The following is a 27416-nucleotide window of genomic DNA, read 5'->3' on the forward strand; positions in this document are numbered from 1 at the left end:
CGTATCGGAGCATGATGAGTTGTGGTATGTGTTAAAGGGGCGCTCTTTCGCCCAGGGCACATGAAAACCTGCAGCCAGCCCTCCCCCCCCACAACTTTAGCCAAATAACCCCCATTTTTCAGTGCGTAACTTGTATTATGAAGTTAATTAAGGTTGACAAGCTTAAGTAAGAAGAATTGATGCTTTTGGCATTCAAATGGGCACTGTAGGTGTGTTTCCTGTCCTCCTCTCACTGCCGACTTTTATTCCCCATTGACTTACATTGGGTTTCGTGTTTCGGGACGACCCCGACTTTTCCCTATAATCGGACGATCTTGCTCGACCCGACTTTTGGAAAAGTCGGGTTTCACGAAACGAAATGCGACCCTAAAAAACCAAAAGTCGCTCAACTCTAGTCTCCACAGAAAAAACAAAGCTTATAACGCCTTCTAAACTCCTGATGTTGCGCCCTAGACAAAACCCCATCACATTGCATAGGTTCAGACGTTTGTTCAGAAGGTGGCAGCGCCTCCCGTGTAGTCTTACGTTCATGTAAACGCCGATCAACTTGAATGGCTAATGACATAGAATCATCCAGACCAGGGGGAACAGGAAATCCCACCATAACATCTTTTACGGTCTCTGATAAACCATTCCGAAAGAGAGCTGCCAAAGCACTATCATTCCAGTAAGGACCGCCCACTTTTGGAATTTTTGACAGTATAACTCTGCAGAATCCTGACCCTGGTTTAATGCCAACAGGGTTCTCTCAGCTTGATCAACAGCATTAGGTTCATCATACAACAACCCCAAGGCTTGAAAAAATGCATCCACATTAGTCAGAATAGGATTTTCAGGTGTCAGAGAAAAAGCCCAATCCTGGGGATCACCGCGCAGCAAGGAGATGACAATTTTAACCTGCTGCGCAGAGCTCCCCGATGAGTTAGGCTTCAAGGCAAGAAATCATTTCCAATTATTCTTAAAATTCAAAAATTTAGACCGATCCCGGAAAACACATCAGGAGTAGGGATGTTAGGTTCAGCAGCATGTGACTGAATGAGGTAGGTGGAAATTCCCTGCACTTCAGCAGCAACTTGCTCCACACGATCAGACAATTGCTTAATCTCCATTAGACAAAAAAAAATCCTCCTACGGCCCCAGAGAAAAAGAGGAAAAAATACATAAAAAAAAATTCTGACACTTTTTCTTGCTTTTGAGTACCCTAGAATCTGCGGTATGGCTGGTGATTCTGTTATGAATGGGTCACCGAGGAGGAAAACTAAACAAGCTAAGTCACAGAAAACCAGAGAGGTTGGTAACTATGCAGATTGCAGACCCCTGATCCTAACCACACAACTAGCAGCAGCCGTGGATCGTTCCTACGATGAATCTAGATGCCTCGTCACAGCCGGAGGACTAAATAAGCCTAAAGCAAGAAAAGGGGAAATCTAAACTGCCCCAGAGCAGACCCCAAAGGAATAGACAGCCCCCACACATGTATTGACGGTGAAACAAGATGAAAACACAAACACAGGCAGGAAAATAGGCTGAGCAAATGATGGGGCCCAAACTAACTAGAAAGGACAGGAAAGGAAAGACACTGTCTACAATCTGCCCAAAAAACCCTACAAAAATAATGTCCAACACTTCTGATAACAAAATTAACCCTGAAGTCACTAGACTTCTCCCACTATATCAGCACTCTGAAATATTCTGAGACAGAGCAAAAAAGAGGCCAATCTAATAAGGGCCAAAAAGCAAATTGGCAAATACAGATAAATAAGAGTGGAAATTCAGCACAGCCTCAGCCAGGGCTGGCTGACCACACAAAAAACTGAATAGACCAACAAAATCAAGTGTGAACATTAGCAGAAATACTTAGCTTGAGATGACTGGAACAGAGCTGAAAACCAAGACCTGAAACGCCAGAAGGAATCACCAGCGCCAGAATAGGGCATCGGCTGTCTTAAATCCAGTCTGAGATTCCAGAGATCCAATCGTTATCCTCATCATCAGGTGGCAGATCTCTACTAATTAAATCAACCTCACTACCTCCTGTTACCACCAGAGGGAGCCCGGAAGGAGAACTCACAACTGGTAGACCAGAAAATGAGTTCACAACAGGAGTGCTAGCCTTCTTTATTCAAAATCCCTCCTACCTTGAACAAATCTCCCATTTTACCAGCACCAAAGCAACCCTAGACCATCACATTACCTCCATCATGCTTGACAGATGGCGTCAGGCACTCTCCTAGCATCTTTTCAGTTGTTCTGCATCTCACAAATGTTGTTCTGTGTGATCCAAACACCTCATACTTGGATTTGTCTGTCCATAACACTTTTTTCAAACTTCCTCTGTCCAATATCTGTGTTCTTTTGCCCGTATTAATCTTTTCCTTTTATTAGCCAGTCTCAGATACAGCTTTTTCTTTGCCACTCTGCCCTGAAGGCCCGCATCCCGGAGTTGCCTCTTCACTGTAGACGTTGACACTGGCGTTTTTCGTGTACTATTTAATGAAGCTGCCAGTTGAAGACCTGTGAGGCGTCTATTTCTCAAACTACAGACTCTAATGTACTTGTATTGTTGCTCAGTTGTGCAGCAGGGCCTCCCACTTCTCTTTCTACTCTGGATAGAGCCTGTTTGTGCTCTCCTCTGAAGAGAGCAGTACTTATCATTGTAGGAAATCTTCAGTTTCTTGGCAATTCCTTGCATGGAATAGCCTACATTTCCAAGAACAAGAATAAACTGTCGAGCTTCACATGAAAGTTCTTTTTTTCTGGCCATTTTGAGAGGTTAATGGAACCAACAAAGGTAATGCTCCAGATTCTCAACTAGCTCAAAGGAAGGTCAGGTTTATAGCTTCTCTAATCAGCCAAACTGTTTTCAGCTGTGCTAACATACTTACACAAGGTTTTTCATAGGTATTCTAACCATCCATTAGCCTTCTTACACAGTTAGCAAACACAAAGTACCATAAGAACACTGGAGTGATGGTTGTTGGAAATGGGCCTCTATACACCTATGAATATATTGCATTATAAACCAGACATTTGCAGCTAGAATAGTCATTTACCACATTAACAATGTATAGAGTGTATTTCTGAATCATTTAAAGTTAGCTTCATTGGAAAAACTGTGCTTTTCTTTCAAAGATAAGGAAATTTCTAAGTAAACTTTTGAACGGTAGTGTACATGGATGAAAATGACCCTGTGGGAACACCAATAGGAAAACAAGTGATCGTAATGATAGTTTAAGATAATTCAATATATATTGCTAGGATAAAATGGGTTGTGATTGGCACCACATCCCCCAAAAAGCAACATATTTGTAGATGTTAGAATAAGAAAATTATTTAAGATTACTGTCACGAATTACATTTATTATTGGTTGCCCCCCAATTTGTCAGGGTTATGACCTACAACTTTTGGTTTCACTTTCAGTTCTGGTTAGGAACTTGCAGCTCTCTGGCACCCCCCTTACCCTCAGGTCAGTCAGGGAGCTGCACCTAGAAGAAGTGGTCGCCGGAAAGGCTGCCTTGTCGCGTACTAGCTATCGGGCACTCTGCAGTGAGGGTGGATCACCAGTCTCAGGCAGTAAATACACACATAAACCTCCGATCCATTACTGCCAGGGTTTCCCAATACCACAAGGACACATTGCTGCCACCAGCCCCTCATGCGATACTAAAGACCATATCGGGTCAGGAGCCAACCCAAACAGTAGCGTATTTTGGCACAGAGGATGTGCAGGTTCAATCATAGAGCAAACAGAATGAAGCTAATAAATTTATACATTTACTCCAAAATTATAGGGAGTGTTTTAAAAAATACAAAGATATTACAAAGGGAGACAAAATACAGTATGTACAACAGTTACAAATAAAAGGGATTAAAATAAGAGACTTACTCTATCTCAGTCACAGATATGACATGTTGATAAAGGGGAGGAGCGCCTTCCCAAGGGAGAATGGTCCTTCAGCACAGCGTCTTAGCTGGCACTCCTGGCATCTGACAACCCCCCCAAATGAGCGTCAGTTTTATGCTTTTCTCTTGCTGTCCTCACTAGGTGGGCTGAGCTTGGGGGTGCACGCCACTTTTCTAAAAGTTATTAAAACTTCTACTAGCCATATCTCTGGCCAGGAAGTTCACAGAGTGACACCAGGGGTATCATATTTTCTCTTACGAAATTATCTTTCCTTTGAGACCAAATATGATATGTCTGTGGGCTACGGAGTGGCAGAAACTGTTTTCTCGGTTTCTCATGGGCACAGGTTGCAAAAACATTGCTGGGTGTAGCCTAAATTATACTGATTCTGAAAATATGTGTTTCCTGTCTCTAGGATAAATGTGCATAATACAATTTGAGTTTGAAAAGACAAAGGACCATGTGGCTGGAATAAAACCGCATTTAACTGGTCAGAAGCCATAAAAGTGGCCAGCAGCTGAAAAGGAGGGGGAGTGAGGGGAAAAGTTGGATAGTATTTCACACAAGCAGAGGAGAGGAAGCTGCAAGGGGGATTGTTCGTGAAGCTTGTCATTCACAAACAAAGGAAAGTCACCAGGCAGCTCTGGATGGGTACTTCGGTTATTTAGGAATTACTCATATTTTCCTGACAATTACACATTATATCTTAATCTGATAATCATTACTAGTTTCATCATTTTTTATAATCACATTTTATGTAATGTAGAATACATAGACACACTTCATGGTTACTTACCACAACCTTCAGTTTCTTTTTGACTCCATCTGCCACAAACTTTGCAAAAATGGAAGCCATCACCTGAACATCATGAGAACCCAGGCTCAAAGGAACAAGAGTAAAAGGAACAGCTACTGAAGAATCCGCTTCAATAGGTACAACCTGCCGATAATTCTTCCTGCCTGTAGATAGACTACAAAACTCTGGATTGTGCATTAGATCCACTCGTACCTGAGACAAAGACATGAATATTTTAAGACAATATGAAATCTTGAATATCAATGAAGACTTTTTTTTAATAAACTCAGCTATGAAGGATATAAAGAACATCAAGAACAATGGAGCTTCATCTAGAGATACTGTATGTACTTCCATACAAATTGTAACCTAAGGGAAGATATTAAAAAAATCAAGCGCCTATCCAATAAAGTTTTTTGATGCTCCTTGATAATTTAATAAGAAAAACAAAGTTGTGGAACCCTCAGACATAACTTCTTACCTTGACCTTGTCCTGGCCATAGTTGTAAATTACGGCTCGAATTTCTACCTGCTCATTTCTCACCATGGAATATGGGACCTTTAGGTCAATAAATAGTTTTGGCTTTACCTGGATCTCATATGGCTTGGCTACACAAATACCTGCATACAAGAGAGAAATTATTCATAGTCTTAACTATGTTTTCTAATCGAGACTTTTCAAGGCGACCTGTCACCAGATATCTAGTTACTAAAGATTTACAGTAACTCAGAACTTTTTAGTATAAGGAGCTTTCCAGTTGTCATGAATCATGCAGAGTCACAACGTACTCAGTATTACGAGATGCTGCTCTTCTTAAAAAGATTAAAAGATTGTCCGGGCAATATACAATCTTAACCCCCCCCATTTTGGATTCTGAGAAAATGTAATTTTCACCTGCTATCGGTGCAAGCTTCCCCGTGTTCTTTACCAAAACCGGACGTTATGACGTCACCGTTCACCTGTCCCAAGGCTGCTGTAGTCAGTCATTGGCTGCTTCAGTCAGGTGAGTTGAACTGTGTATCATCGGATGTTTTTTGAGTAAGGTTCAAAGAATTCAAGACAGAGGCAAAGATTATATTCAGCCCAGACAAAGCTTAACATGACCAAAATAATATGTGAGCAAATATCATCATCACTGCCTTGTTCACCAGATGATAATGATGTGATACTTCTTTTATTGCTCAACAAAGTAGATTAAAGATGCTAATAAAGCTACAGTAGACAAATAGCTTGATTTTTTGGTTGCGAAATGTGTGGCTTGTAGATTGAGTAGGATTATCAGTATCTGGATACAGTATGATGCTCACTCTCGGCATTATGTGGTCAATGACTTTCTCATTTATTGGAATGCCCAAAATATGAACAGTATGGTTTCGATTTATCAAAACAATTTTACCTGAATTCTGAGATAAGTTACTTTGAAAAGTCACAACATTTTGGCAAAACTTGTTGCGCAAACATTTTGCAGCTTGTGATGTTTTCACGCCATTTTCTCCCAGCTCCGGCAAAATTGTCAGAGCTTGAGTGGACGGGGGTTCGGCAAGGACGTAGCACCTCAGCTATTTTAAATTTTGATGAGCTGTGGTGTCTATGTGCAAGATATCTTACTCAAGTCGGAGACCGGAGTAAGAGCTCTGGTGGGGCGCATGGAGGCGCTCACCAATAGGTAAAAGCTACAGATTCATTAAGAGACGTAAGCTTCTTAACGATTCAGGAGCGCTTGACTCCTAAATGCTCTGTCATCAAGATGGGTGAGAAAATTGACGGTCTTGAATTGGGGCCTGAGAGTCATATCATAAAGATCACACATGAGTGTGATTTTAAAAATATCGAAATATACTATTGTTAGTATTGGTAACATTGCCAGATATCATCATTTGCATTAGGACAACATTATTGCACATTCTTCTAAAGTATCTCAGCATATTGCTTGATAATATTTTAGAATTTAGTTTGGTTGTTTTATAAGACCTTATAACCCAGAAGAAGCATGCACAGCACTCCTGACCATCTTCCCAGAAGATGTAGAACACTTTATTAAATTACATACCTTTATTTGGAGAGAGACTCACTGCCAGGACCTCCCAAGTAGTGATTGAGTCCTTCAAGAAGTTGTTAAGTATCTTGGTTGAAATTCTAAAGAAATTAAAACTTCATTAGTGGCAGAGAAATAGCTATGACTGTCATGATCTATTGCTTTAAACAGGTTGTCCACTACTAGGGTATCATGCCGGTGACTCGAACAGTTTGTAAGCACCATCCTACTCAGTGCGTGCACCGCTCTGCTGCTCCCAGTGTGTGCACCGCTCTGCTGCTTCCAGTGTCAGACCATCTCGATGAAATGTCTCAACACTTCCAGTACTGCTACATCTTCCTGTTGCAGGAGAGTCTCCACCTGGCTATAGGGAGGCGCAGCCAGACTATGTAGGAATTTAAAACCACTGTGTTCTACAGAGTTTTTCTTCCTTGGCCTATCCTCACCAGCAGTGGATATATTAGGCAGCAACGCCCTCCACATAGTGCCTTAACTTAGGTCCTAGCTGCAGTTCATCACTAGTTTCATGTCATTATTGTTTTGACTCTCCTGCTAATGATCCAGCTGGTATCTCTCTTGGTCTGATTTCTCCTCTCCTGACCCTGGCTTTGAACCTGTGCTACCCTCCCTGTAATTGGACTGCCTGACCATGTCTCTGTCTTCACCCTCTGTGCTCAATATTTGTGCCTGTGACCCACTAGTCAGCTGCTGAAAGTCCAGGAAGTGCCCTGGAGTGATACATGGTGAATACCCTAACAGCCCAAGCCTATCCTCGCTATCAGAGGCTCTAGTGAAGACCAGGTAACAACTTAGTGATGCCCCTCCAGAGCAAGCCCAGCCAATGTTGCAGTGGGTCCACACCCACCTTCGTCACAGTAAGCTCACTCCATGGACCCCATTGACAAATGGGGACCTAGAGACTCCAAGTCGAATGTAAAAGTCCTGTTTCAGAAAGTTCATTCGCAATGGGAGCATCAAAACCAGCTGATGCAGGCAATGAATGTGGGGCAACTCAGCTGCAGCCTTTGTCCACCTCAGTTTCCACCCTGTTCTGCATATCTACCATGACTGGTCATCCCTCCTCAGGATTGACATCCTCTCCAGGGAAACCGCCTAAGGTTTCAGGTTCTGGTGGAGCAGCTAAGCGCCAGCTTCCACTTCCATCTCTTTCCACTGGACCAAAACCAAGATTGCATTTATGATCTTGTTGCTGTCTGACCAAGCCCTGGCTTAGACAAATCTCATTTGAGAGCTTGGGGGTCCAGAGATCTACAACTTAGGGAAGTAAAAGAGATGTTCTGAACAGTGTTTGAGGTTCAAGGACACATCTCTTCAGTTATCTCTTCCCTTTTGACTCAAAGACAAGGCACCCTTATGGTACGGTCTGTTTGGTTGAATTAAGGATGAATTGGCAGGCAGAGATCTACCATCCTACCTGGATGTTCTTATACACTTGGTTGCTAGGATTCATCTCTGTTTCCATGAGTGAGCTCTAGAGCAAGCTCAAGTATTTTCTTAAGTCAAAAGATAACTTAGGCTGGCTACAACCTCCTGTATTTCTTGCTGACGCAGGCCACATCTCCTGCTATTGAGCTGATGCAAGTTGAGTGGGCCAAAATTTCTGTACAAGAGTGATAGCAAAAGTATAGAGAAAATGAGTGCATGTACTGTGGAGGCAAAGGGCATTATGTTCATCAGTGCCCTGTGAAGCTCAGAAACTACAGCAACTAGGATTGGATGGATAGCTGTCCTTAGGTGAGGAAGATTACTCTCCAAAATTATTGACTGTGGTCCCCTTGTCTGGAGTGGCACCTGGTAACAACCCTAACGGCCCAAGCCTATCCTCACCATCAGAGGCTCTAGTGTAGTGAAGACCAGGTAGTCACTTAGTTACGCCCCTCCAGGGTAAGCCCAGTCAGTGGTGCAGTGGGTCCACACCCAGTGTCATCACCTAGGACAACCCCTTCTTGATCTGAATGTTAGCCCCCATTAAAATAAAAACACTTATACTCACCTCCTGTGCTGGCACTGTTGTGCATACAAAAGAATATTATAAAATTTTTAATGCAAAAAAAATTTTTTTGCACAATTGCTGTTTCTTCCCAACAAGAAGTTTATAAAAGTAATAAGTTACATTTTCACCACTGTCAAATGAAACTTATTCCAAAAAAAACAAGCCCTCATACAGCTATGACACAGAATGAATATAAAGTGCTCCTGATACTGATATGTGGCACTAAAATATTGACAAAAATTGGTTTGTCATAAAAGTCAAAACCAAGTGTGACGCCAGGGGATTAAAGTCATTGTAGATATTCCTCCTAAAACGAGAACATTAGCTTTCCATACATTTGTTTCTGCTAAGCCCTTAATGCTAAATATTGGAAAAGTACCAGTCTCCCAATTCTTTTGGAGCTCATAACTTATATAACTTGGTTTTGTGGTAAAATTCCTCTAAAGAGCTTAAAAATTATTCTAATAATTATTTTAAATAGTTACACTTAGTTGTGAAAAGTAAAAATTAAATTACCCATTATTAGGTTTTTCTGTGACTTTCTCTACTCTCCAAAACCATGATTCTGGAAATTCTGTTCTTGATATAATATCCTCATTTGGGAGATATTCTCCTTCATCAAAGTAATCGATAAAATCTGGAGAAGAAAACACAACATATTTATAGCTGGAGGATCTTTCATTACAGTTGTTTTTTTGTTTTTTTTTTACCTAGAAATACTAAACAGTAAGAGAGGTTAGGCCTTGTTTCAGTCCCACCAAGCGTTTTTACTCCTTGTTTGCTTTTAGTTTAGGGTCATTTCTGGTTCCTATGGATTTGCTGTCTGACAACGAGGTTGAAAAGACTGTGCTTGCTAGATACAATTTCCTAAACATCATGTCCTTTCTAATACAGATTGAAAGCAGTCACATTACGACATATCTATGAAACTTCCTTCTGACAACTGGTGCATTAATCAGATTTTCAAAAATGAAAAAGATAACTATATTAGGCTTTACTAAGTTAATAGCCAGAGGTAAGTGTTCACACTAGGCAGTCAGGTCAGGGACCCATTCAATGAGATCACCTTGATGTTGGTGAATGGGCTCCCATTTTTTGGCCAAATTTTGTGCTAAGTATCTCATGTGTTTTTCCTAAATTTCAAAAGACAATACGCTATTCACACTTCTTGTATTTCACATTGACATGCCTTAATGCAATTGAGTGTAACCATTTCCTCATTTTGATATGTAAGCTGTTTTTGGTATGCACTTGTTCAGACCAGTTCTAGATGTGCAGTCAGTTTTCTGTAATTTATATTAGGGTGTCTACATTCTATTTCTACTCGTTCCCACATCTTACTTCTGCGCTTCCGAACGGCACGAACTTCACAATGTAGTTCTGAAAGAAAATAAAAAAGAATGATTAATGTTTATCACGGACAATACAGACAACACAGCTGCTTTTTTCAGGAAGTTATGATGTAGTCTTTTAAAACAGTCTTTTAAAATAATTTAAATTGATAATTTTAATATTTAGGCCAGATTTGTCTGCATGACTTCTCTCATGTCTCACGACCTCCTCTGCTGTGTTCTCTTTCAATACATTAATTTTGCCTCTTTCCCTCTTCATATTTCCATGCCATTTCCCTTATTTTTACCCCATCAAATTATCCCCTTCCAGAAATGATTTGATTTTCTATTTTTCTGATCATTTCACACCTTTGACTTCATAAACACTCAGAACATCTTTAAAGACTCATGTTTTTCTCATACTCTTACAGTCATGACTTCTAACATGATTCTCTTCTTCTAGTCACGTCTTCATCTTCTCTCCTTGTAGACTTGTCCCATGCCACTTCCACCACTACTGTTCTCTGTGTTATACTTTCTCCTTCAGGAGTCCTCATGGAATTTCCATTCTTAAGCGCATTGATAAAGTTCTAAATAAATATTTATTTTTGACATCTGGGGTAGAGATGAGCGAACCCAAACTTAAAAGTTCATGGTTTCATACTGGACAATTAGTGTCTGGTGTTAGACACCGAACACGCATTTCTCCCGGACGTCCATTGCAAAGTTCAGTGTTCCAGAGGAAGTCTGGGAGAAGAGTGTCACAGTACTGCTTCAGGATTTCTCTGGAAAAGGGGCTTCTTCCCTATCCCTTACACTAGGGGGAACCTTAATCTAGCCCTGTCCCTCGGATTACCTCGAAGGTGGAGGTGCCTTGCTATGCTTTTGACTTACCCTTATCTGTTCCTTCCCCCACGCAGGATGGTGGGAGGCCAACGTTTATAGGATTACACTAACCAGACTAACAAGGGAAGACAGACAGGAATAAATGAAAACTGCAATCATACAAAATACAATCACCAAACAACTGCGTTTAACACATTGGAGGGTAAGGCAGGTGAAACCAAATAGGAAAGGAAAAGGATGAACATGCACACAAACTCCACTCAGAAATCTCAAGAACAACTCTCCAAATGCCAATTACAAATAACAAACAATGCCTCCAAATCCAAACCAGGTGGAATGAACTATCACTGGCAACTCCAAAATGCCAGTGGCAAGCATATATACCAGAGGGGAGTGCCGAACACAGAACAGCTGAAGCAATCCTTGAAGGAGAGTTCCAGGAGATCAACTGAACTGATAAACCCTAGCAATGCCAGAGCAAAGAAAACATGTACTGCTTAGTATGATGGTGAAGCAGTCCTAACCATTGCAGGAATTCGGGTAATCAGATGCTGTAATCTTCTGGCCCCTCTCTGTCTCATTATCCCCATGATAGAAAAAGATTGTCTAGCACAAAAGTTCAGGTCCCCATTGTTTTCAATGAGGTTCGAGCTCTGGTTCAAGTTTGGGTACGGTTCTAGTACCTGAACCGAACTTTGGAATAAAGATCAGGTAGGGTACCAGAACCTGAACTTCCACAGGACCAGATGTTCTCCATTACCTGATCTCTCCTGGGTTGTGGTCTGGTAGTTTGATTGAAGGGCCAAACCAGCATCATAAAACACCCCCATACTGTTGGCACCACTCCCCGGAGTGCAGCCAGTGTCTGATTTCTCCATGGTGTCCCAGATCTAGACAGGTAAAGCAGACATGGGTAACTTTGACCCTCACAAATGCATCATTGTCACACTTGGACATAATTTCTAGTGAAATTTGAAACTAATTCCTCACCTTCTTTTGGGACATCTTAAATTTAAGACCTTTGTCTACGACCACTAGTCCCACATAGGCATTGTGATCTGCTTGCAATTTCAGTTTCATGAGAGCACCAGGACTCTGGACACCATTGTCTCTATTGTCGTAGCCTGTCACCAACAGCTATTTGAAGGAATAATAAAAAGCATGTTAGCAAAGATTTCTATACAGTGCAAGTGATAACTTTGGAAAATGGATTCCCCTGAATTGTATGATGATCAGCTGATGGTATTCTTTTTTAAGGGAAACTGTCAAGACGACTTTACTAAACAAACTAGTGCTATTGCTGTACATAGGTTGTGGAACAATAAATATGATACTTGTAATTATCATAAGCACAATTGTTAAGAAATCGATCAGGGAAGCCCCATGCAATAATGAACTTGTAGCACATTGACAAGACCACACTGTAATTTTCATGTGACTTCAAAACTGACTTTCTCTAGAACCTGCACACTGTGCACAATTATTAGACAGTGAATATTTCGAACATATCATTTTAATGCAGACTTTCCAGCTCCAAGCTATATAAACTTGAATGCTTATTGGAAGCAACAGAGAGGAGCCAGAAGACTGTGCCATCTGATTTCTCCTACTCCTGAACTTATTAGAAGCACTTCACCTTCATATTAAACAGTTCATGTTTCTTCTTGCAGTGCAGGGGTTAATCTGCTCAGTTGAGAGCTCCTGGAAGCTTACCTGCTTGATGCTCTCAGCTGTTCAGTGTTGGCAATTCCCCTGTCCTATTTAAACTGGCATCTGACAAGTAGGCATTGCCACAGTTAGCTTCATGCTGCATGGTTCAGGAGTTGGAGGAGTTTTATTGTCTAAAGACTGTTGCTTCGTTTTGGTTGTGTGGAAATCCTCTTCTTCTCCCTTTTTGATTTTTCCCTTCCTTCACTCCCCAGTGCTCACCTCTGTTGTTTTTAAGTTCATATAAATATGATTGGTAATTTCCTTCACCCCTCTACCTATTCCATACACTACTACTCCCCACTTGCCTGGGTGAGGAAAGGGAACAGACTAAGGGTGGATTCAGGAGCTCAGAACAGTACATGGCCCTGGTGTCTTCACCATCAGAAGTTATCTTCATAAGCAGGGAAATCTAGGTTGCCCCCTAGCGCTAGGGACAGGGAAGGAGTCCCTAGACTCGGGATACCGACAACAGAGTCATGACAGCAGATCAGGTGATGTGTGTTTATATAATGAGGAGGGTGTTGAAAAAAAAAAAGCTGCACATTAAGTTCCAAAGTTTTGTAAAGAATCAGACATGAAGCGAGCAGGAAACCATTATACTCCAGTGTTGTGATATTCTAGAACTGTAACCTCCATGGAGGCCAAGAAGTACAAGGTGTTCAGTGCTTAGAAACATGGCTGACGTGAGGAGATTGAGCCCGGCCATCACTGAGTAAGACACAAAAGTAAAATTTTCAAGACAGGGCCAAGACATATCTGAAGACAGATTTTTCAAAGTTTTTTTGGACTGGAAAGATGAGAGTGGCTCTTGATGGACAAGATAGATGAGCCCGTGACTGGATCAGTTACCGGCACAAACCTTCACTGCGATTCAGATGCCAACAAAGTGGATTTGGGTTACTGATTTGCACTGGTATTATTATAGATGAACTTGTTGGACCTTTTCGGGTTGAAAATGGAATCAAAATCAATTCCCCAACCAAACTACCCATTTTTATAAAAGATTTTCTTCAAGCAATGGTGCAAAAATAACCATGATTTTTATACAAAACAATGCACCATTGCAATGTTAAAGTCTGCACTGTTTGGCTGCCAGTAAAGGCCTTAAAGCAGAATAATGAGAAGGCAGCTTCCTCACCTGACCTGAACCCTACTGAGAACTTGTGCCTCTTCTTAAATGGATGATTTACAGTGAAGAAGACCAGACACCTCTCTTATCTTTATCTGGGGGACTGTGGTTGGTGCATCTCAAAAAGATGATCGTCAACAGATTAAGTGAAGGAAAGAGGAGTTTGGTGGATCTCGGGCGCTGTTGCCAACAGAGGTTTATATAGGCAGCAAGTACAGTCTACTCCTTCCTCAGGATACCTGAGGATTCTGTAGGTTCTACTCCGAGTTGCATTGGAATATCCATCAATCCTTACGTAGTTGTGCCGCGTACAACCTGTTCAGGTGAGTGACCAACCCTCCAACTCACCCTTACCTGTTGCCGACGATATTACACAAGGAGTGCATTCTGTTTTTTTATCTCTCTAGACATTGATTTAATTGCTAAGTGTTCATTAAATCATTGTTTTCATCCGGTCTGGCTGGTCTCCTCTTTCGCAGCAGCCTGACGGCATCTGCCCCTTCACTTTCCTCACAGCTTTCCATGCTACAGCTCCTGCGCTAGGCGTTTTGGTCAGGTGTTAGATGCAGCAGTGATCTGGGACTGCTGTTTTCTTGATGTAGTCAGTGCTGTGCCTGATCAGCACAACAATAGTAGGTGAGTGCAGTAATTCCTCCGCCTTATTTCTGATAGTGCTGACCTTCACTCTTTCTATTTTCTGCATGGATGGAGCTTATGACATTTACTAAAATTAAGGGCGGCTATATTATTATATTGGTCACTGAGATTTTTTTTGAAATGTCAGAAATGTATTTTTTGTGTATGTTCTGTTCTTATTCTCTCTGTAACAGATAAAAATAAACAAGTAAAATTGGAAAGATTTTCATTTAGTGCCATAATAATTCCGTACACTTATATTTGCTCAATAATTCTGCAGACATAGATATCCTACTAGATATCCTACTAAGAAAAGCGAGACCTCACCTTTACTTTCTTAAATATTCAGGTTTATCACCTTTTGAATTGATCAACAACACTGTAGTTGTTCAATAACAAAATTAATCATCTCAAATACAAATTGCCAAAAAATTGTGCACACAGTGTATGCAGTCATGTCACTAGTTTGATTATTAAAATCATTCGGACAGATTCCTTTTAAGGTTCTATAAACTCCTCCACTACCTCACATTTCTTGTCTCAATATATTAGTCTCTGTAGGCCAGACTATATGTAGCAAAGCCAGGTAAGGCTGGGTTAAATCCTAGCACTGCAGGTCTTGATTAGTTGCACCTGGCTAGCTTTGACTCAAATCTAGAAAATGGGTTCACGCTGTGTCAGACTGCCAGGGGTTGAGTAGAGTGGAGTGTGTTGAAGCTGGTGAGTGGCCAGGCAAAATGTGAGTTGTAGCTGGGAGAGAGACAAGCCACAGTCTGCACGGGTCAGCTTGGAAAGCTCAGCAGTCTGTGTGTTGGAGCTGCAGAGAAATGTGAATAGCTTGTTCAGTGTGAACTGTGCAAGGAGTTGAACACTTCTGTTTGTTGCTGGAAGCTAGAGCTCAGGCTGAAGGTGATACCGAGACTGGTAGGACCATACCTTTTCTTTGTGTGAAATTTGCTCTGGGACAATGGGCTGCATACAGTATATAACCATATTGTAACTGTAACTGGGAGGAAGAAAAGGCTTCTGATGTTTGCAATCTCAGCCAGAAGCTGATTGGGAGAGGACTGTAATCTATTCGGATGAGACAGCGCTGATGAATGTGCCCTGCTAAATGAACTGTTTATTTGCTGTTATACCTTTGTGCTGCTTTAGTTTTTAATCCATTGGAGTTTTATGAAAGTAATAAAACTGCACATGTTTGGACCAAACCTTATTGCCTGTTTGAATGCTACCTAATGCCTACCTGAGAGTTTGGATACTTACAAATTGCAGAATATAACTTTTAGATACCAGGTGTGATGGTGTGATAGGCTATGTGGATATCATTTTGTGTATATTTCTATTTCACTGATTTTCATAGTGTTTTTCTTGCTGCCTTGTATGTCTATAGCCTGACTGTATCTGTCTCTTGATGATCCCCTGTAGTTCCTTAATCCCCAAGGCTCCTTTGTCACGTTTGGGAGGCCTGCAAACCGCCCCAACCTGTCTGACTACCTCTGGACATAAGGAGGGGGCTGGGGAGGACAGGGGCTGGACAAGTCAGTTCCTGTGTGGTGATGATCGTGTGAAGACTGCACGTCGGAGAGAAAGGGAAGCGTATGGACCCATTTTATTCTGCGGCTGCTGATTTCTGGACTCTCATCTCCCTGGACATTTTATCCTGTCACTGAACTTCATTCGTGTTCTGGACTATTGTATCCTCAGTGTGGTGGATTGTTTATGGACCTTTTAGTTTTGCCTATAATAAAGGTCTTGGGATTGTTCACACTTCCCTCGCTCTGTAGATTGTGTGGTATCGGAGAAGGACCCCGTCGGCGTCACACCAGGTAAGATGCCTCACCGTTCCAATACACCGTTCCGAGTCTGCTACTTTCACCCAGATAGAATCCGAAACAATCTCATCTCCAATCATGTAATATGCAATTATACGGAAGGATGGAATAAATTCTTCTGTGATGTGGACAGACATGTAAACCAAAGCCTGACCCTGAGACCGAGGTTGTCTTCCCAGTGTCAGGATTCTGCCCTTGTTCATGATCTTAAAAAAAAGAGAAAACAGTAGATAAAACCTACACTTGGATCCATTTGGTCACATAGCGCATCTTACATTTCGGTCATAATCGCCATGAATACCGTAAATAATAATCATGATGATACAAGTTCTGGCTTCACGGACAAATGATAAGGATAGAATTCTAAATTGTTACAGATGCCATGATTTTTTTCCTTGGTGAAAACAAATCAATAATTTCCCACAAAGACAGAAGGCTATTGTGCTTAAAGATAATCTTGAGATTTCACCACGAATCTGAAAAGTTATACAAAATATAATGTAGAAACCATTTACCAGGTAGGTGAAGTGCTGTATCTGGTTCTGAATGGCTGGGTTAGAGTTACGAATAAAGAAATTTACAGAGACAATATCTCCAGTTCTCACTTCTCCTCCAGTGATGCCAATGTACAAATAATTTCCATTTGATTGATAAGCGTTGACTGTCATTGATGCTGTTGCTTGTAGGGAATAATAGATCTCAGGATCTGTTGTTTTCACCTACGATCAGAAATATTTGTAAAAATCCAGAGCATATTGAGTCACCAGGGGAATATAAAATAAAAAAATATATAAGAATTACAGTAAATGCAAACTCTTTTTAGAAAACAAAACTATCAAAAGTTGATTTTGAAAAATCCACAAAGTGCAGAGATTGGTTCAATAATGACTGCAAGACTCCACTTTCCCTGCGCTTCTTACGTGGTTACACAGCATGGACCCTGGTTTTAACCGTCCCTGACGGTTTCTCAGTTTCTTCTCCATTTAGCTCTGCTACAGTTAAGCATCCCTCGGTCTGTTTCGCCCCTGACTCAAGATCATTAGTATCCGAAGTCAGTAGCCTCTGTGAGAGCGAAATGCTCTGATGCACTGGCCCCTGTGCTGGCCCCGCTTTGTCACTGTCTGTACTCACTGCTTCCATGGGTTCCCTAAGCTGTTCCACCCCGGTCCTAAGGGTTTGTAAAGAGTTGCCACATTCTGGAACCACTTCTGTATCGTGCTGTGCTGTGATAAGCTGGGCTTCTCTCTTAAACGTTTCGTGACTGCTGCAGCGTCCTGGGCCTATTGCCCATGTGAACCCTTCAGGCGCCTCTTGCCCTTTACCCTATCCTATAACTATACATTACCTTACTATGCAGCAGCCCCTCCTACAATTAACCATGTGTGTGACTATGTAGATTGTCTAGACCTTTGGACAGTAAGTTGCCCCCCACCTAGTGGCCAACCCTGCCATTTACACTTTCCCTGACCTAAAGCACAATAGTGCAGCTTTAGCAGAACAATAACATTATACAGTACATGACTGTATAATACCAGTCATAAGAAATATACAATTTACACTTGATGATAATACACTTAGACGTGTAGCAGTACCACAAATGAACTCCCAGCAACGTGGTTCCAGCTCCTGGCTAGAAGTCTCCATGTCCCTCCGCAACGGCTCTGAACATATCAAATGCCCAGACTCCGCCGAGGAAGGCTCCGCTCGCCACTGATATTCCATCTCCGGAGGAAGGCGTTCCGGTTCACGCTTCTCCAGTTCACTGGCCTTTTGCGGTGAGTGATGTTGTTCGCGGCTTTACTCCGATCACTCTTCTGGGCCCCACCCTTTTTTCTAGGTGGGTTCGCTTCCAACAACTCCTCCCATTTGCTGTTGTTCTTCTCTTCAGCCGCACCCACCAGGAGCAGACCAGGGAACATTGACAAGTGAACTTTGGCGCCAAGACCATGTAGAAGCGCCCACGAAGGGTGAAGGCCTTGCTGTTGGCTCCTTCTTCGTCGAAATTTCCTGCCAATTCCACAGCCGCCATCTTAGTCACAATAATGGTGTCAGACGTTCTCATAAAATAAGCCAAGTCCAACTTGGTTGTCAAGTCCGGTGTTGTCACAGAATCTTTAGCAGTCAATTCCAATGTTTCATCAATGTTCACAAAATGTTCTTTCAATTCTCTAAATACAGCAATCACTTGCTCCTTTTCCTTGTCATCTTTAAGGGGCACAGCAGTTGCATCCTGCTGACTACTCCAAGTGAAGTGTGCTAGCAGGAACGCGGGATGCAGTGATGAGCAGGAGGCAAACCAAGAGCTAATAGGTGTTTTATGCAAGAACAAAAGTAGCAGTTTATGCTACTCGCAGGGAGTGCGGGGGATTACAATGGTAAAATGGTACACAGTACACAGACATTGTGCAATAAACACTTTGCAGAGAGAAGAGTCAACAAATAAGACGTTGAAACTTATCAGTTCGTAGCTCCTAGATGGAGAGAGGTTGGAAGAGTCCCTGATGGCGGCGGAGGTGTTGTGAGATGATGCTGAAACTGTCCCAGATGAAGATACTGCACAGTCTCTGTCCTGCAGCGATGCTGCTTGGCTTTTCCTGGTGAAGACTCTCAGTCCTGGTACACAGAGGAGAACGAGTGAAGCACTCTGGCACTGAGTGCGTAATACAAAATCCCAGGGCGCAGGCCACAGACGCGCCCTTGCATACAGGGTGGTAAAGAGGCTCAGCAGTGGTGAGTGTGTCGGACCTAGTCGGGGACACCGGTCTGCAAGGGCAGCTATGGTCCTCAGTAATAGGTGGACAGGAAGCGCACAATCAGAGTGCATGGAGGAGGGAAGGTGGTGGACCTGGCTGAAAGCTGTGTCAGGCTGTGTGGAGACGGAGTCAACCTTCAACCCTCCATGGCTCAGCACCACCCTACATCTCCTCCCTTGTTTCAGTATACCACCCTACCCGCGCCCTCCGTTCTGCTGATGACCTGAGGTTAGTATCCTCAATAGTGAGAACCTCCCACTCCCGTCTCCAAGACTTTACACGTGCCGCGCCAATTCTTTGGAATGCACTTCCCAGGTCAATACGATTAGTCCCCAATCCCCACAATTTTAAGCGTGTCCTGAAAACGCATTTATTCAGACTGGCCTATCGCCTCAACACATTAACCTAACCTATCCCTGTGTGGCAGAACCAAAAGTTTTACCATAACCAGGTTCCCAGCATCATGTTCGCACATGCTTTATGCATCCATTAGCCCTCTGTGTCTGTACTGTTACACACTTAACATTATGGCTGGTCCATACAATCAGAGCAACTGTTACCACCCACCTTTCGTGTCTACCTCTTTCCTCATAGACTGTAAGCTTGCGAGCAGGGCCCTCATTCCTCTTGGTATTTGTTATAATCTACTGTGTGTGATTATTGTTATGCTGTAATGTCTATTGTCTGTACAAATCCCCTCTGAAATGTAAAGTGCTGCGGAATATGTCGACGCTATAAAAATAAAATTTATTATTATTATTATTATTAACCTTCTCCCTAGGGGTCAGCTCTCCTCCTGCCAAAAGTCCCGAATGCGCTCGCTCCCTTCCTTTTATAACTGACCCACCCCTTGTGAGATACTGGACCTGGGGCCACCCCCAACTGCTTGGTCTGCCACCTCCGTGCTGTTAGACTGCATCCTGCCGACTACGCCAAGTGGAAGGGAGGTCCAGGACAGTAGTCGTAGCCGAGGACACCGGGGCTCTGGTGTCCTGGCCTCTCACAGAAAAATTATGCTCGCCAGTCAGCATACCTGTGTCTCCGGATTCGGCTCCTTCAGGGTCCTCCCTATGCAGTGGGAGACCGTTTCCAGGAAAATTCACATCAACAGAGACACAGTCCTAACCGATGTATTTAAAAACCTGATCATGCGTATAGTACCTGTATAAGCAGGATTCATGCAGGTAATGTCCGGTTAGGACTGCTCTGAGATGGGTATACTTTGACGTTTGGTAGAGTGGCTTATTATACATTTTTTACAAAAAAAGTATCAACTAAATACCTTACTTTGTTATCATCTTTTTACTAGCACTTGCTGTTTACTGTTACTTTTTTACAACAGAGTATTTTTATACGTTTGTTTTACTGTGTTTTTCTGTGCTTCTTCTCCATCTATATGTTTGACCTGGGACAACTCATAAAGTCCCATGGCTTCCAGTATCATCTTTATGCTGGTGATGACACCTAGATCTACATCTCTGACTAAGATGTCACCTCTCTGCTGTCCAGAATCCCAGATAATCTATCAGTCATATCCTCTTTCTTCTCATCATCCTTCTCATCACCTTTCCTTCATCTCACCTAACTCCTCCTACCAAATCTATCAATCACTATAAATGACACCACGTTTCCCCTGTACCGAAAGTTTGCTGCCTCGAGTAACCCTTTCTCTCTTCCCTGCCTTTCAAACCTCACATTCAAGCCCTCACCATTTACTACTGACTCCAACTCAAAAACATTTCCAGACATTATCTCTTCTTCAACACTGAATCTACTAACATGTTAGTTCATGCCCTCATCATTTCCCACCTCAAGTACTGCAGTATAGTCCTCTATCAACTCCCAACTAAAACTCTATCACCTCTGCAGTCTATTTTTAACTTTGCTGCCTGATTACTCTACCTTGATTCACAGTTTTGAAATACTCTTGTAGGGGAAATTTATATAACCAATTCACAGTAGAACCCTTACAAATATCATAAAATCTACAAACTTTATTATCCAATTTTAAAAGAACACAAATTAATACTACTACTATTGCATCATACCACCACCACCAACAGATTGATCACAATAGGGAGGTGCCTGCCCCTTTACTGGCCTACTTGCCCCTACCTGACAGCGGAGCTTGGCACCCTAAAACCTGCGCAGTGGCGCCCCCGCTCCACGGCGACTCTCCCTGCTAACCCTATAGGGCCCTAATGTGGCAGGGATGTGAAAAAGTAAGACAAGTAGGTGAGAACGTTTAAGAGGTGTCTGAATATCTTCTTCATATAATGAAATTTTAATGTATACTTTATCTTCATAATTCTTGATATTCATTCTATATAAGCTCCTTTCTACATAAATCTTTAACTTGAGGTTCTAGTGACTACTCTTTCTCTAAATAGATCTTCTTGCATGCTGTTAATAAGCAACCTTCTTATAGATCTTGTTATGTGCTTATACTATTTCCAAGCAATATTGAATGGTCCTACCAGTATGAATCCTAAAAATTGAAAACTTAATCTTTTACACCAAGTTGCCCTCAAATGATATTTAATAACCTCCTGGGACCATATGAATAGAGGTTTATTAGTCCATAATAGGCATTTGTGAGAAAGAAAAGAGCCTATAGAGAACATTATACCCATGCATCCATATATTTCAACTATTCTCTATGATATTAAGGTACAGATACCTCTAGCCTCTTATATCCTAAAAAGGATCACTCATAGTTGTACATTTTTGACTTATATGGTAATCATAGCAAATGGAGGATATATGTTGTCAAAACCCCCCAAAAACAATATCTTAGAACTCATAACATCAAATAAACCATACAATAGACACAAAAGATATGATATTCCACACCATATTACAGCTCAAAATCTATAATAGTACAAGCAGATGACAGTCCAGGCCATATTAAAACTCATACAATCAACACAGAAGATATGATATTCCACGCCATATTACAGCTCAAAATCTATAACAGATGACACTCTAGGCCATATTGCAACTCATACAATCAACACAGAAGTTATGATATTCCAAGCCATATTACAGCTCAAAATCTGTAATAGTCCAAGCAGATGACACTACAGGCCATATTGCAACTCAACGTGTTTCCCCTCTTCCAAGGTTCATCAGGAGTAAGGTATAACTATAGAGCACTTAGCTTAGGCAAAAGATGAAGTCAGATGTCCAGGGACAGTCCTCCTTCTGGTATGATGCACGGAGTATCCATGAGTATTAGTATTAATTTGTGTTCTTCTAAAATTGGATAATAAAGTTTGTAGAATTTATATTTGTAAGGGTTCTGCTGTGAACTGATTACTCTACCACTCCCTTTGCCACTCCTCTGCCCGTCCAATCTGCAAATCCCTTCATTGGTTCCCAATTTCCCAATGGATACAGTTTAAACTACTAACACTGACCTACATAGCCATCCATAATCTATCTTTTTCATATATCTCCGTACTAATCTCATCTCCTGATATCTTCCCTCACATAATTTCGGGTGCTCACAAGACCTGCTTCTCTCCTCCCTACTTATGCATTACTCACCCAATCGCCTTTAAGACTTCTCCCGAGCAACCCCCATCCTGTGAATTTCCGTGCCCCACCATGTCTGAAAACGCTATTGACTGGCAGATATCGGAATAATCTGGAGGTTAATAGCATTATTAGGCTCTCCAGTGCCTGCACTTAACTGAACATCATGGGGAGAAAATTAACTTTATTCCCCCGCAATGTTCCCGTTTCAGTCATGGGGTGACGCCGGCGCTAGTTCAGTCACTGGCAGCTGTAAACACACCACCAGCCCTGACTGATAGTCGACCCTAATGCCAGGGTGGTGATTACAGAATCCGCTCTGTATACTCAAAGTGTTGATTAAATCAGTGCTGGTGTCGCCACAGTGACTGAAACCATGCCTCTGTCTCTTATTTACATTGGCTCTGCTTTGGGACCGGCTGTCAGTCAGGGCTGGGGGCATGGTTTCAGTCAGGGGGACAGCGCCAGTGCTTGTTCAGTCACCACACTAAGTAACCACATTCCCGGCAGTGACTGACACTCGCTTTGCATTGGTGCCGGCTGTCAGTCAGGGCTGGGGGCATGGTTACAGCCGCTGCTCTGTATACTATATGTGGTGACTGAACCAGCGATGCCCCCGTGACTGTAATTGGAAAGCTGTCAGTCAGAATAAAGTTAATTTTCTCCACACAGCGCTAGGCTAAGTACAGGCGCTGGCCAGCATAATAACGCTATTAACCTATAGATTAACAGCTAACATAGAAAAAATCCAAAAAAAAACTCATACCACAAGATATGGCCTTCCCCAAACCCTGTCTGATGACAAATGCACATATAGCAGGATGCAGCGGGCCGCCTCTAATAAAGGCAAGGGGCAGCTCAGGTGCAAACTACTGATAAAAACAACCACCCCACACCTACCAGATCATGGAGGGGTTAGCTGCCTATTTGAAAAAATGCACATAGAGAAGGCTTGCATAGGACGCCAGTCACACATATAAGTGTGATGCAAAGTGTCTGGCTTGCAACCTATTAATGACGCCCATAGTATTATCAGGCGGCTGCTACAGCACCATAATATGTAACACACAGTGACAGACGCCCCAATAGACCAAGCCAACAGAAAGAGGCCCGGCTGCAACCTGCAAAAAGTGACATGATAAGTGCAAAAAATTAATGCATACAATAATGCATACTGGCGTCCTATGCAAGCCTTCTCTATGTGCATTTTTTCTACTAGCCAGCTAACCCCTCCATGATAATAATAATAATAATAATAATCTTTATTTATATAGCGCCAACATATTCCGCAGCGCTTTACAGTTTAACAGTTTCAAAACACAAGTCATAAGTAACAACGCTAACAATACAATAATTAAAGCAAAATAAGACGAAATAAGACGACCCTGCTCGTGAGAGCGTACAATCTACAATGAGGTGAGGGAGATACAGAGTACAGGTGTGTATTTACAATGGTGTATTTACAATGAAGGTCCAGCCATCTTGCAGGAGTGAAGGATGGATGGAGATAGTGAATGGGCTATGCACGCACACTTACACAGAGAATGACTTTGATTAGTGAATGTGATAGGCCGCTCTGAACAGGTGTGTTTTGAGGGAGCGCCTAAAACTATGCAAATTGTGGATAGTCCTGATTTCTTGGGGTAGAGCATTCCAGAGGATAGGAGCAGCACGGGAGAAGTCTTGGAGTCGGGAGTGGGAGGTACGGATTAGTGCAGAGGTTAGTCGAAAGTCGTTTGCAGAGCGCAGCGATCGGCTAGGCCGATAGACAGAAATGAGAGAAGAGATGTAAGGGGGTGCCGCACTGTGGAGAGCTTTGTGGGTGAGAACAAGTACTTTGAATTGGATCCTATAATGAATGGGCAGCCAATGTAAGGACTGGCGAAGAGCGGACGCGTCCGAGTACCGATTACCCAGATGGACGATCCTGGCTGCTGCATTGAGTATGGACTGGAGAGGGGATAGTCGAGTGACGGGGAGGCCAATTAATAGAGCGTTGCAGTAATCCAGGCGAGAGTGGATCAATGCAACAGTGAGGGTTTTTGTTGTTTCCATAGTGAGAAAAGGGCGGATTCTAGAGATGTTCTTTAGGTGTAGGCGGCAAGAGCGGGCAAGGGATTGTATATGGGATGTAAAGGAGAGATTGGTGTCAAACATAACACCCAGACAGCGCACCTGCTGCTGGGGTGTTATTGTGGTACCACCCACGGAGAAGGAAATGTCAGATTTAGGGAGGTTAGTAGACGGCGGGAGCAGAAGAAGTTCAGTTTTGGAGAGGTTGAGTTTCAGATAGAGAGCGGACATGATATTGGAGACTGCGGACAGACAGTCACTGGCGTTCTGTAGTACAGCGGGGGTAAGGTCGGGGGAAGACGTGTATAGTTGTGTGTCATCAGCATAAAGATGGTACTGAAAGCCAAATCTGCTGATGGTCTGTCCAATTGGGGCCGTGTAGAGAGAGAAAAGAAGGGGGCCAAGGACTGAGCCCTGAGGTACCCCGACAGCAAGAGGAAGAGGAGATGACGTGGAGCCAGAGAACAAAACACTGAAGGAGCGGTTAGAGAGATAGGAAGAGAACCAGGAGAGTGCAGTGTCCTTAATGCCTAGTGACTGGAGCCTAGAGAGTAGGAGATGGTGGTCAACAGTATCGAAAGCTGCAGATAGGTCAAGAAGAATGAGCAGAGAGTGGTCACCGTTACGTTTTGCTGTCAGAAGGTCATTGGTCACTTTGATGAGTGCAGTTTCAGTCAAATGTAGGGGGCGGAAGCCGGACTGTGAAGGGTCTAGAAGGGAGTGACTGGAGAGGTAACGGGTAAGGCGGGAGTAAACTAGGCGTTCCAAAAGTTTAGAGATGAAGGGGAGATTGGAGACTGGTCTGTAGTTGTTTGTGCAGGATGGGTCGAGAGCAGGTTTCTTTAGTAGTGGAGTAACGATGGCGTGTTTGAAGGAGGATGGGAAAATGCCCGAGGAGAGGGAGAGATTAAAGATTGTAGTTAGGTGGGTTGTGACGACTGGAGAGAGAGACTGGAGGAGATGTGAGGGAATGGGGTCGGTAGTGCATGTAGTCGGACGAGAAGAAGAGAGGAGTCTGGAGACTTCTTCTTCTGTTATGGGATCAAATGTGGAGAGTGAGCCAGGGGAGATGTAGGAAGGGATGGGAGTCACAGCACTTGGTGGTTGGGAGCAGATTTCTTGACGGATATTATCTATTTTTTCTGTAAAGTGGGAGGCCAGGTCATCAGCACAAATGTCTGTGATAGGGGCTTGTGCTTTTGGCCTGAGGAGGGAGTGAAAAGTGTCAAAAAGTTTCTTGGGGTTGTTGGCTAGTGAGGAGATCAGGGTGGTGAAGTAGGTCTGTTTGGCAAGGTGAAGGGCAGCGTTATAGGTTCTTAACATAAATTTGAAGTGGATGAAGTCTTCTGGTGTGCGGGTTTTTCTCCATAGGCGTTCAGCACTCCTGGAGCATCGCTGGAGAAGTTGAGTTTGCGATGTGAGCCAGGGCTCTTTTACTCTGTGTTTGGAGGTTCTGAGGGTGAGGGGAGCTACTTGGTCAAGGGTGCTTCTAAGAGTGTCATTGTAGTGATGAACAGCCAGATTAGGACAGGAAAGAGAGGAGATTGGGGACAGAGATGAGTGTAGGGAATTTGAAAGTGTCTGAGGGTTAATAGCTTGTAGATTTCTGACTGTGTGGTAGGTAGGAATGAGCTGGGGTGGGCGAGGATTTGTGAGCGTGAAGGAGAGAATGTTGTGGTCAGAGAGTGGAAGCGGTGAGTTGTTTAGGTGGGAGATTGAACAGAGCCGGCAGAAGACCAGATCAAGGGTGTTACCGTCCTTATGTGTCTCAGAGGTTGAAAGCTGTGAGAGGCCTAGAGAGGTGGTTAGTGATAGAAGCTGGGATGCAGATGTGGAATTAGGGCTGTTAATGGGGATGTTGAAGTCTCCCAGGATGAGGGTTGGTAGTTCTGAGGACATGAAGTGTGGCAGCCAGGCTGAAAAGTGGTCAAGGAAGAGGGTGGGTGAGCCTGGGGGCCGGTATATGACCGCTACCCTGAGGGAGAGGGGACGGAAGAGCCTGATGGTGTGGACCTCAAAAGAAGGGAATAAGAGTGATGGGACTGGGGGGATGACCTGGAAAGTGCATTGTGGGGACAGGAGTATGCCAACTCCACCACCAGGTCTGTTTGTGGGTCTCGGGGAGTGAGAGAATTGTAAGCCACCGTAGGAAATGGCAGCAGGAGAGACAGTGTCAGAATCCTGAATCCAGGTTTCAGTGAGGGCCAACAGATTAAGAGAGTTGTTCAGAAAGTAGTTGTGTAGGAAAGGAAGCTTGTTACAAGCAGACCGTGGATTCCAGAGGGCACAATTAAAAGATTGAGATGAGGGAGTGCAAGTAATGTTAATCAGATTATTGTGGTTTCGATATGAGGTAGGGTAGGGGTCGAGGTTGGGGGATGGTGGACCAGGGTTGGAGGAGATGTCCCCTGAAATCAGTAGGAGAAGGAAGATAAAGAGCCAATAGTTGTTGGAATTGTAAGTAGTTTTTTTCTGCGATGTGTTTGGGCAAGATGGGCTGAGGTTTCTCAGGAAGGTGGTGAGTGTGTGGGAGCTGTACATGGGAGAGGGAAGTAAAGAGGGGCTGATGTGTATGAGTCGTGATGGAGGGGGGATAGGGTGATGAATGTGGATGGCAAGGGAACACAGGAGGATAAAAATAAAGCACATGGCTAAAGGGGAAGGCAAGGTGTGGGTTACCTGACTCCTGCCCTGACTAACTGCCATGTATAACTGCCGTTTTGCTGGATGCTTATCTTCTGTGATGCTTTGCTTATGGGATGCTTGCGTGCTGTACCCCACACTGCGTGCTTCCCCTTAGCAACTACTACATATA

At 43.0% G+C, this 27416-nt stretch overlaps 1 protein-coding gene across 2 annotated transcripts in view; it reads right to left on the reverse strand.

Annotated features, from left to right (window-relative positions):
• LOC141075422 (A.superbus venom factor 1-like) overlaps positions 1-27416 on the reverse strand; it is a 248931-nt gene that overhangs the window by 88627 nt on the left and 132888 nt on the right. For both annotated transcript variants that reach the window (XM_073562456.1, XM_073562454.1), the window contains exons 12-20: positions 16754-16957; positions 16247-16444; positions 11919-12065; positions 11689-11818; positions 10093-10131; positions 9268-9388; positions 6753-6838; positions 5183-5322; positions 4702-4914 (exon numbers count right to left, since the gene is read on the reverse strand). In XM_073562456.1, the coding sequence (XP_073418557.1) occupies positions 4702-4914; positions 5183-5322; positions 6753-6838; positions 9268-9388; positions 10093-10131; positions 11689-11818; positions 11919-12065; positions 16247-16444; positions 16754-16957 (1278 nt within the window). The remainder of the gene's footprint in view (positions 1-4701; positions 4915-5182; positions 5323-6752; positions 6839-9267; positions 9389-10092; positions 10132-11688; positions 11819-11918; positions 12066-16246; positions 16445-16753; positions 16958-27416) is intronic.

The sequence above is a fragment of the Dendrobates tinctorius genome, unplaced genomic scaffold (assembly GCF_039654945.1).
Source record: "Dendrobates tinctorius isolate UK_male_01 unplaced genomic scaffold, ASM3965494v1 ptg000351l, whole genome shotgun sequence".
Lineage (NCBI taxonomy): Eukaryota > Metazoa > Chordata > Amphibia > Anura > Dendrobatidae > Dendrobates > Dendrobates tinctorius.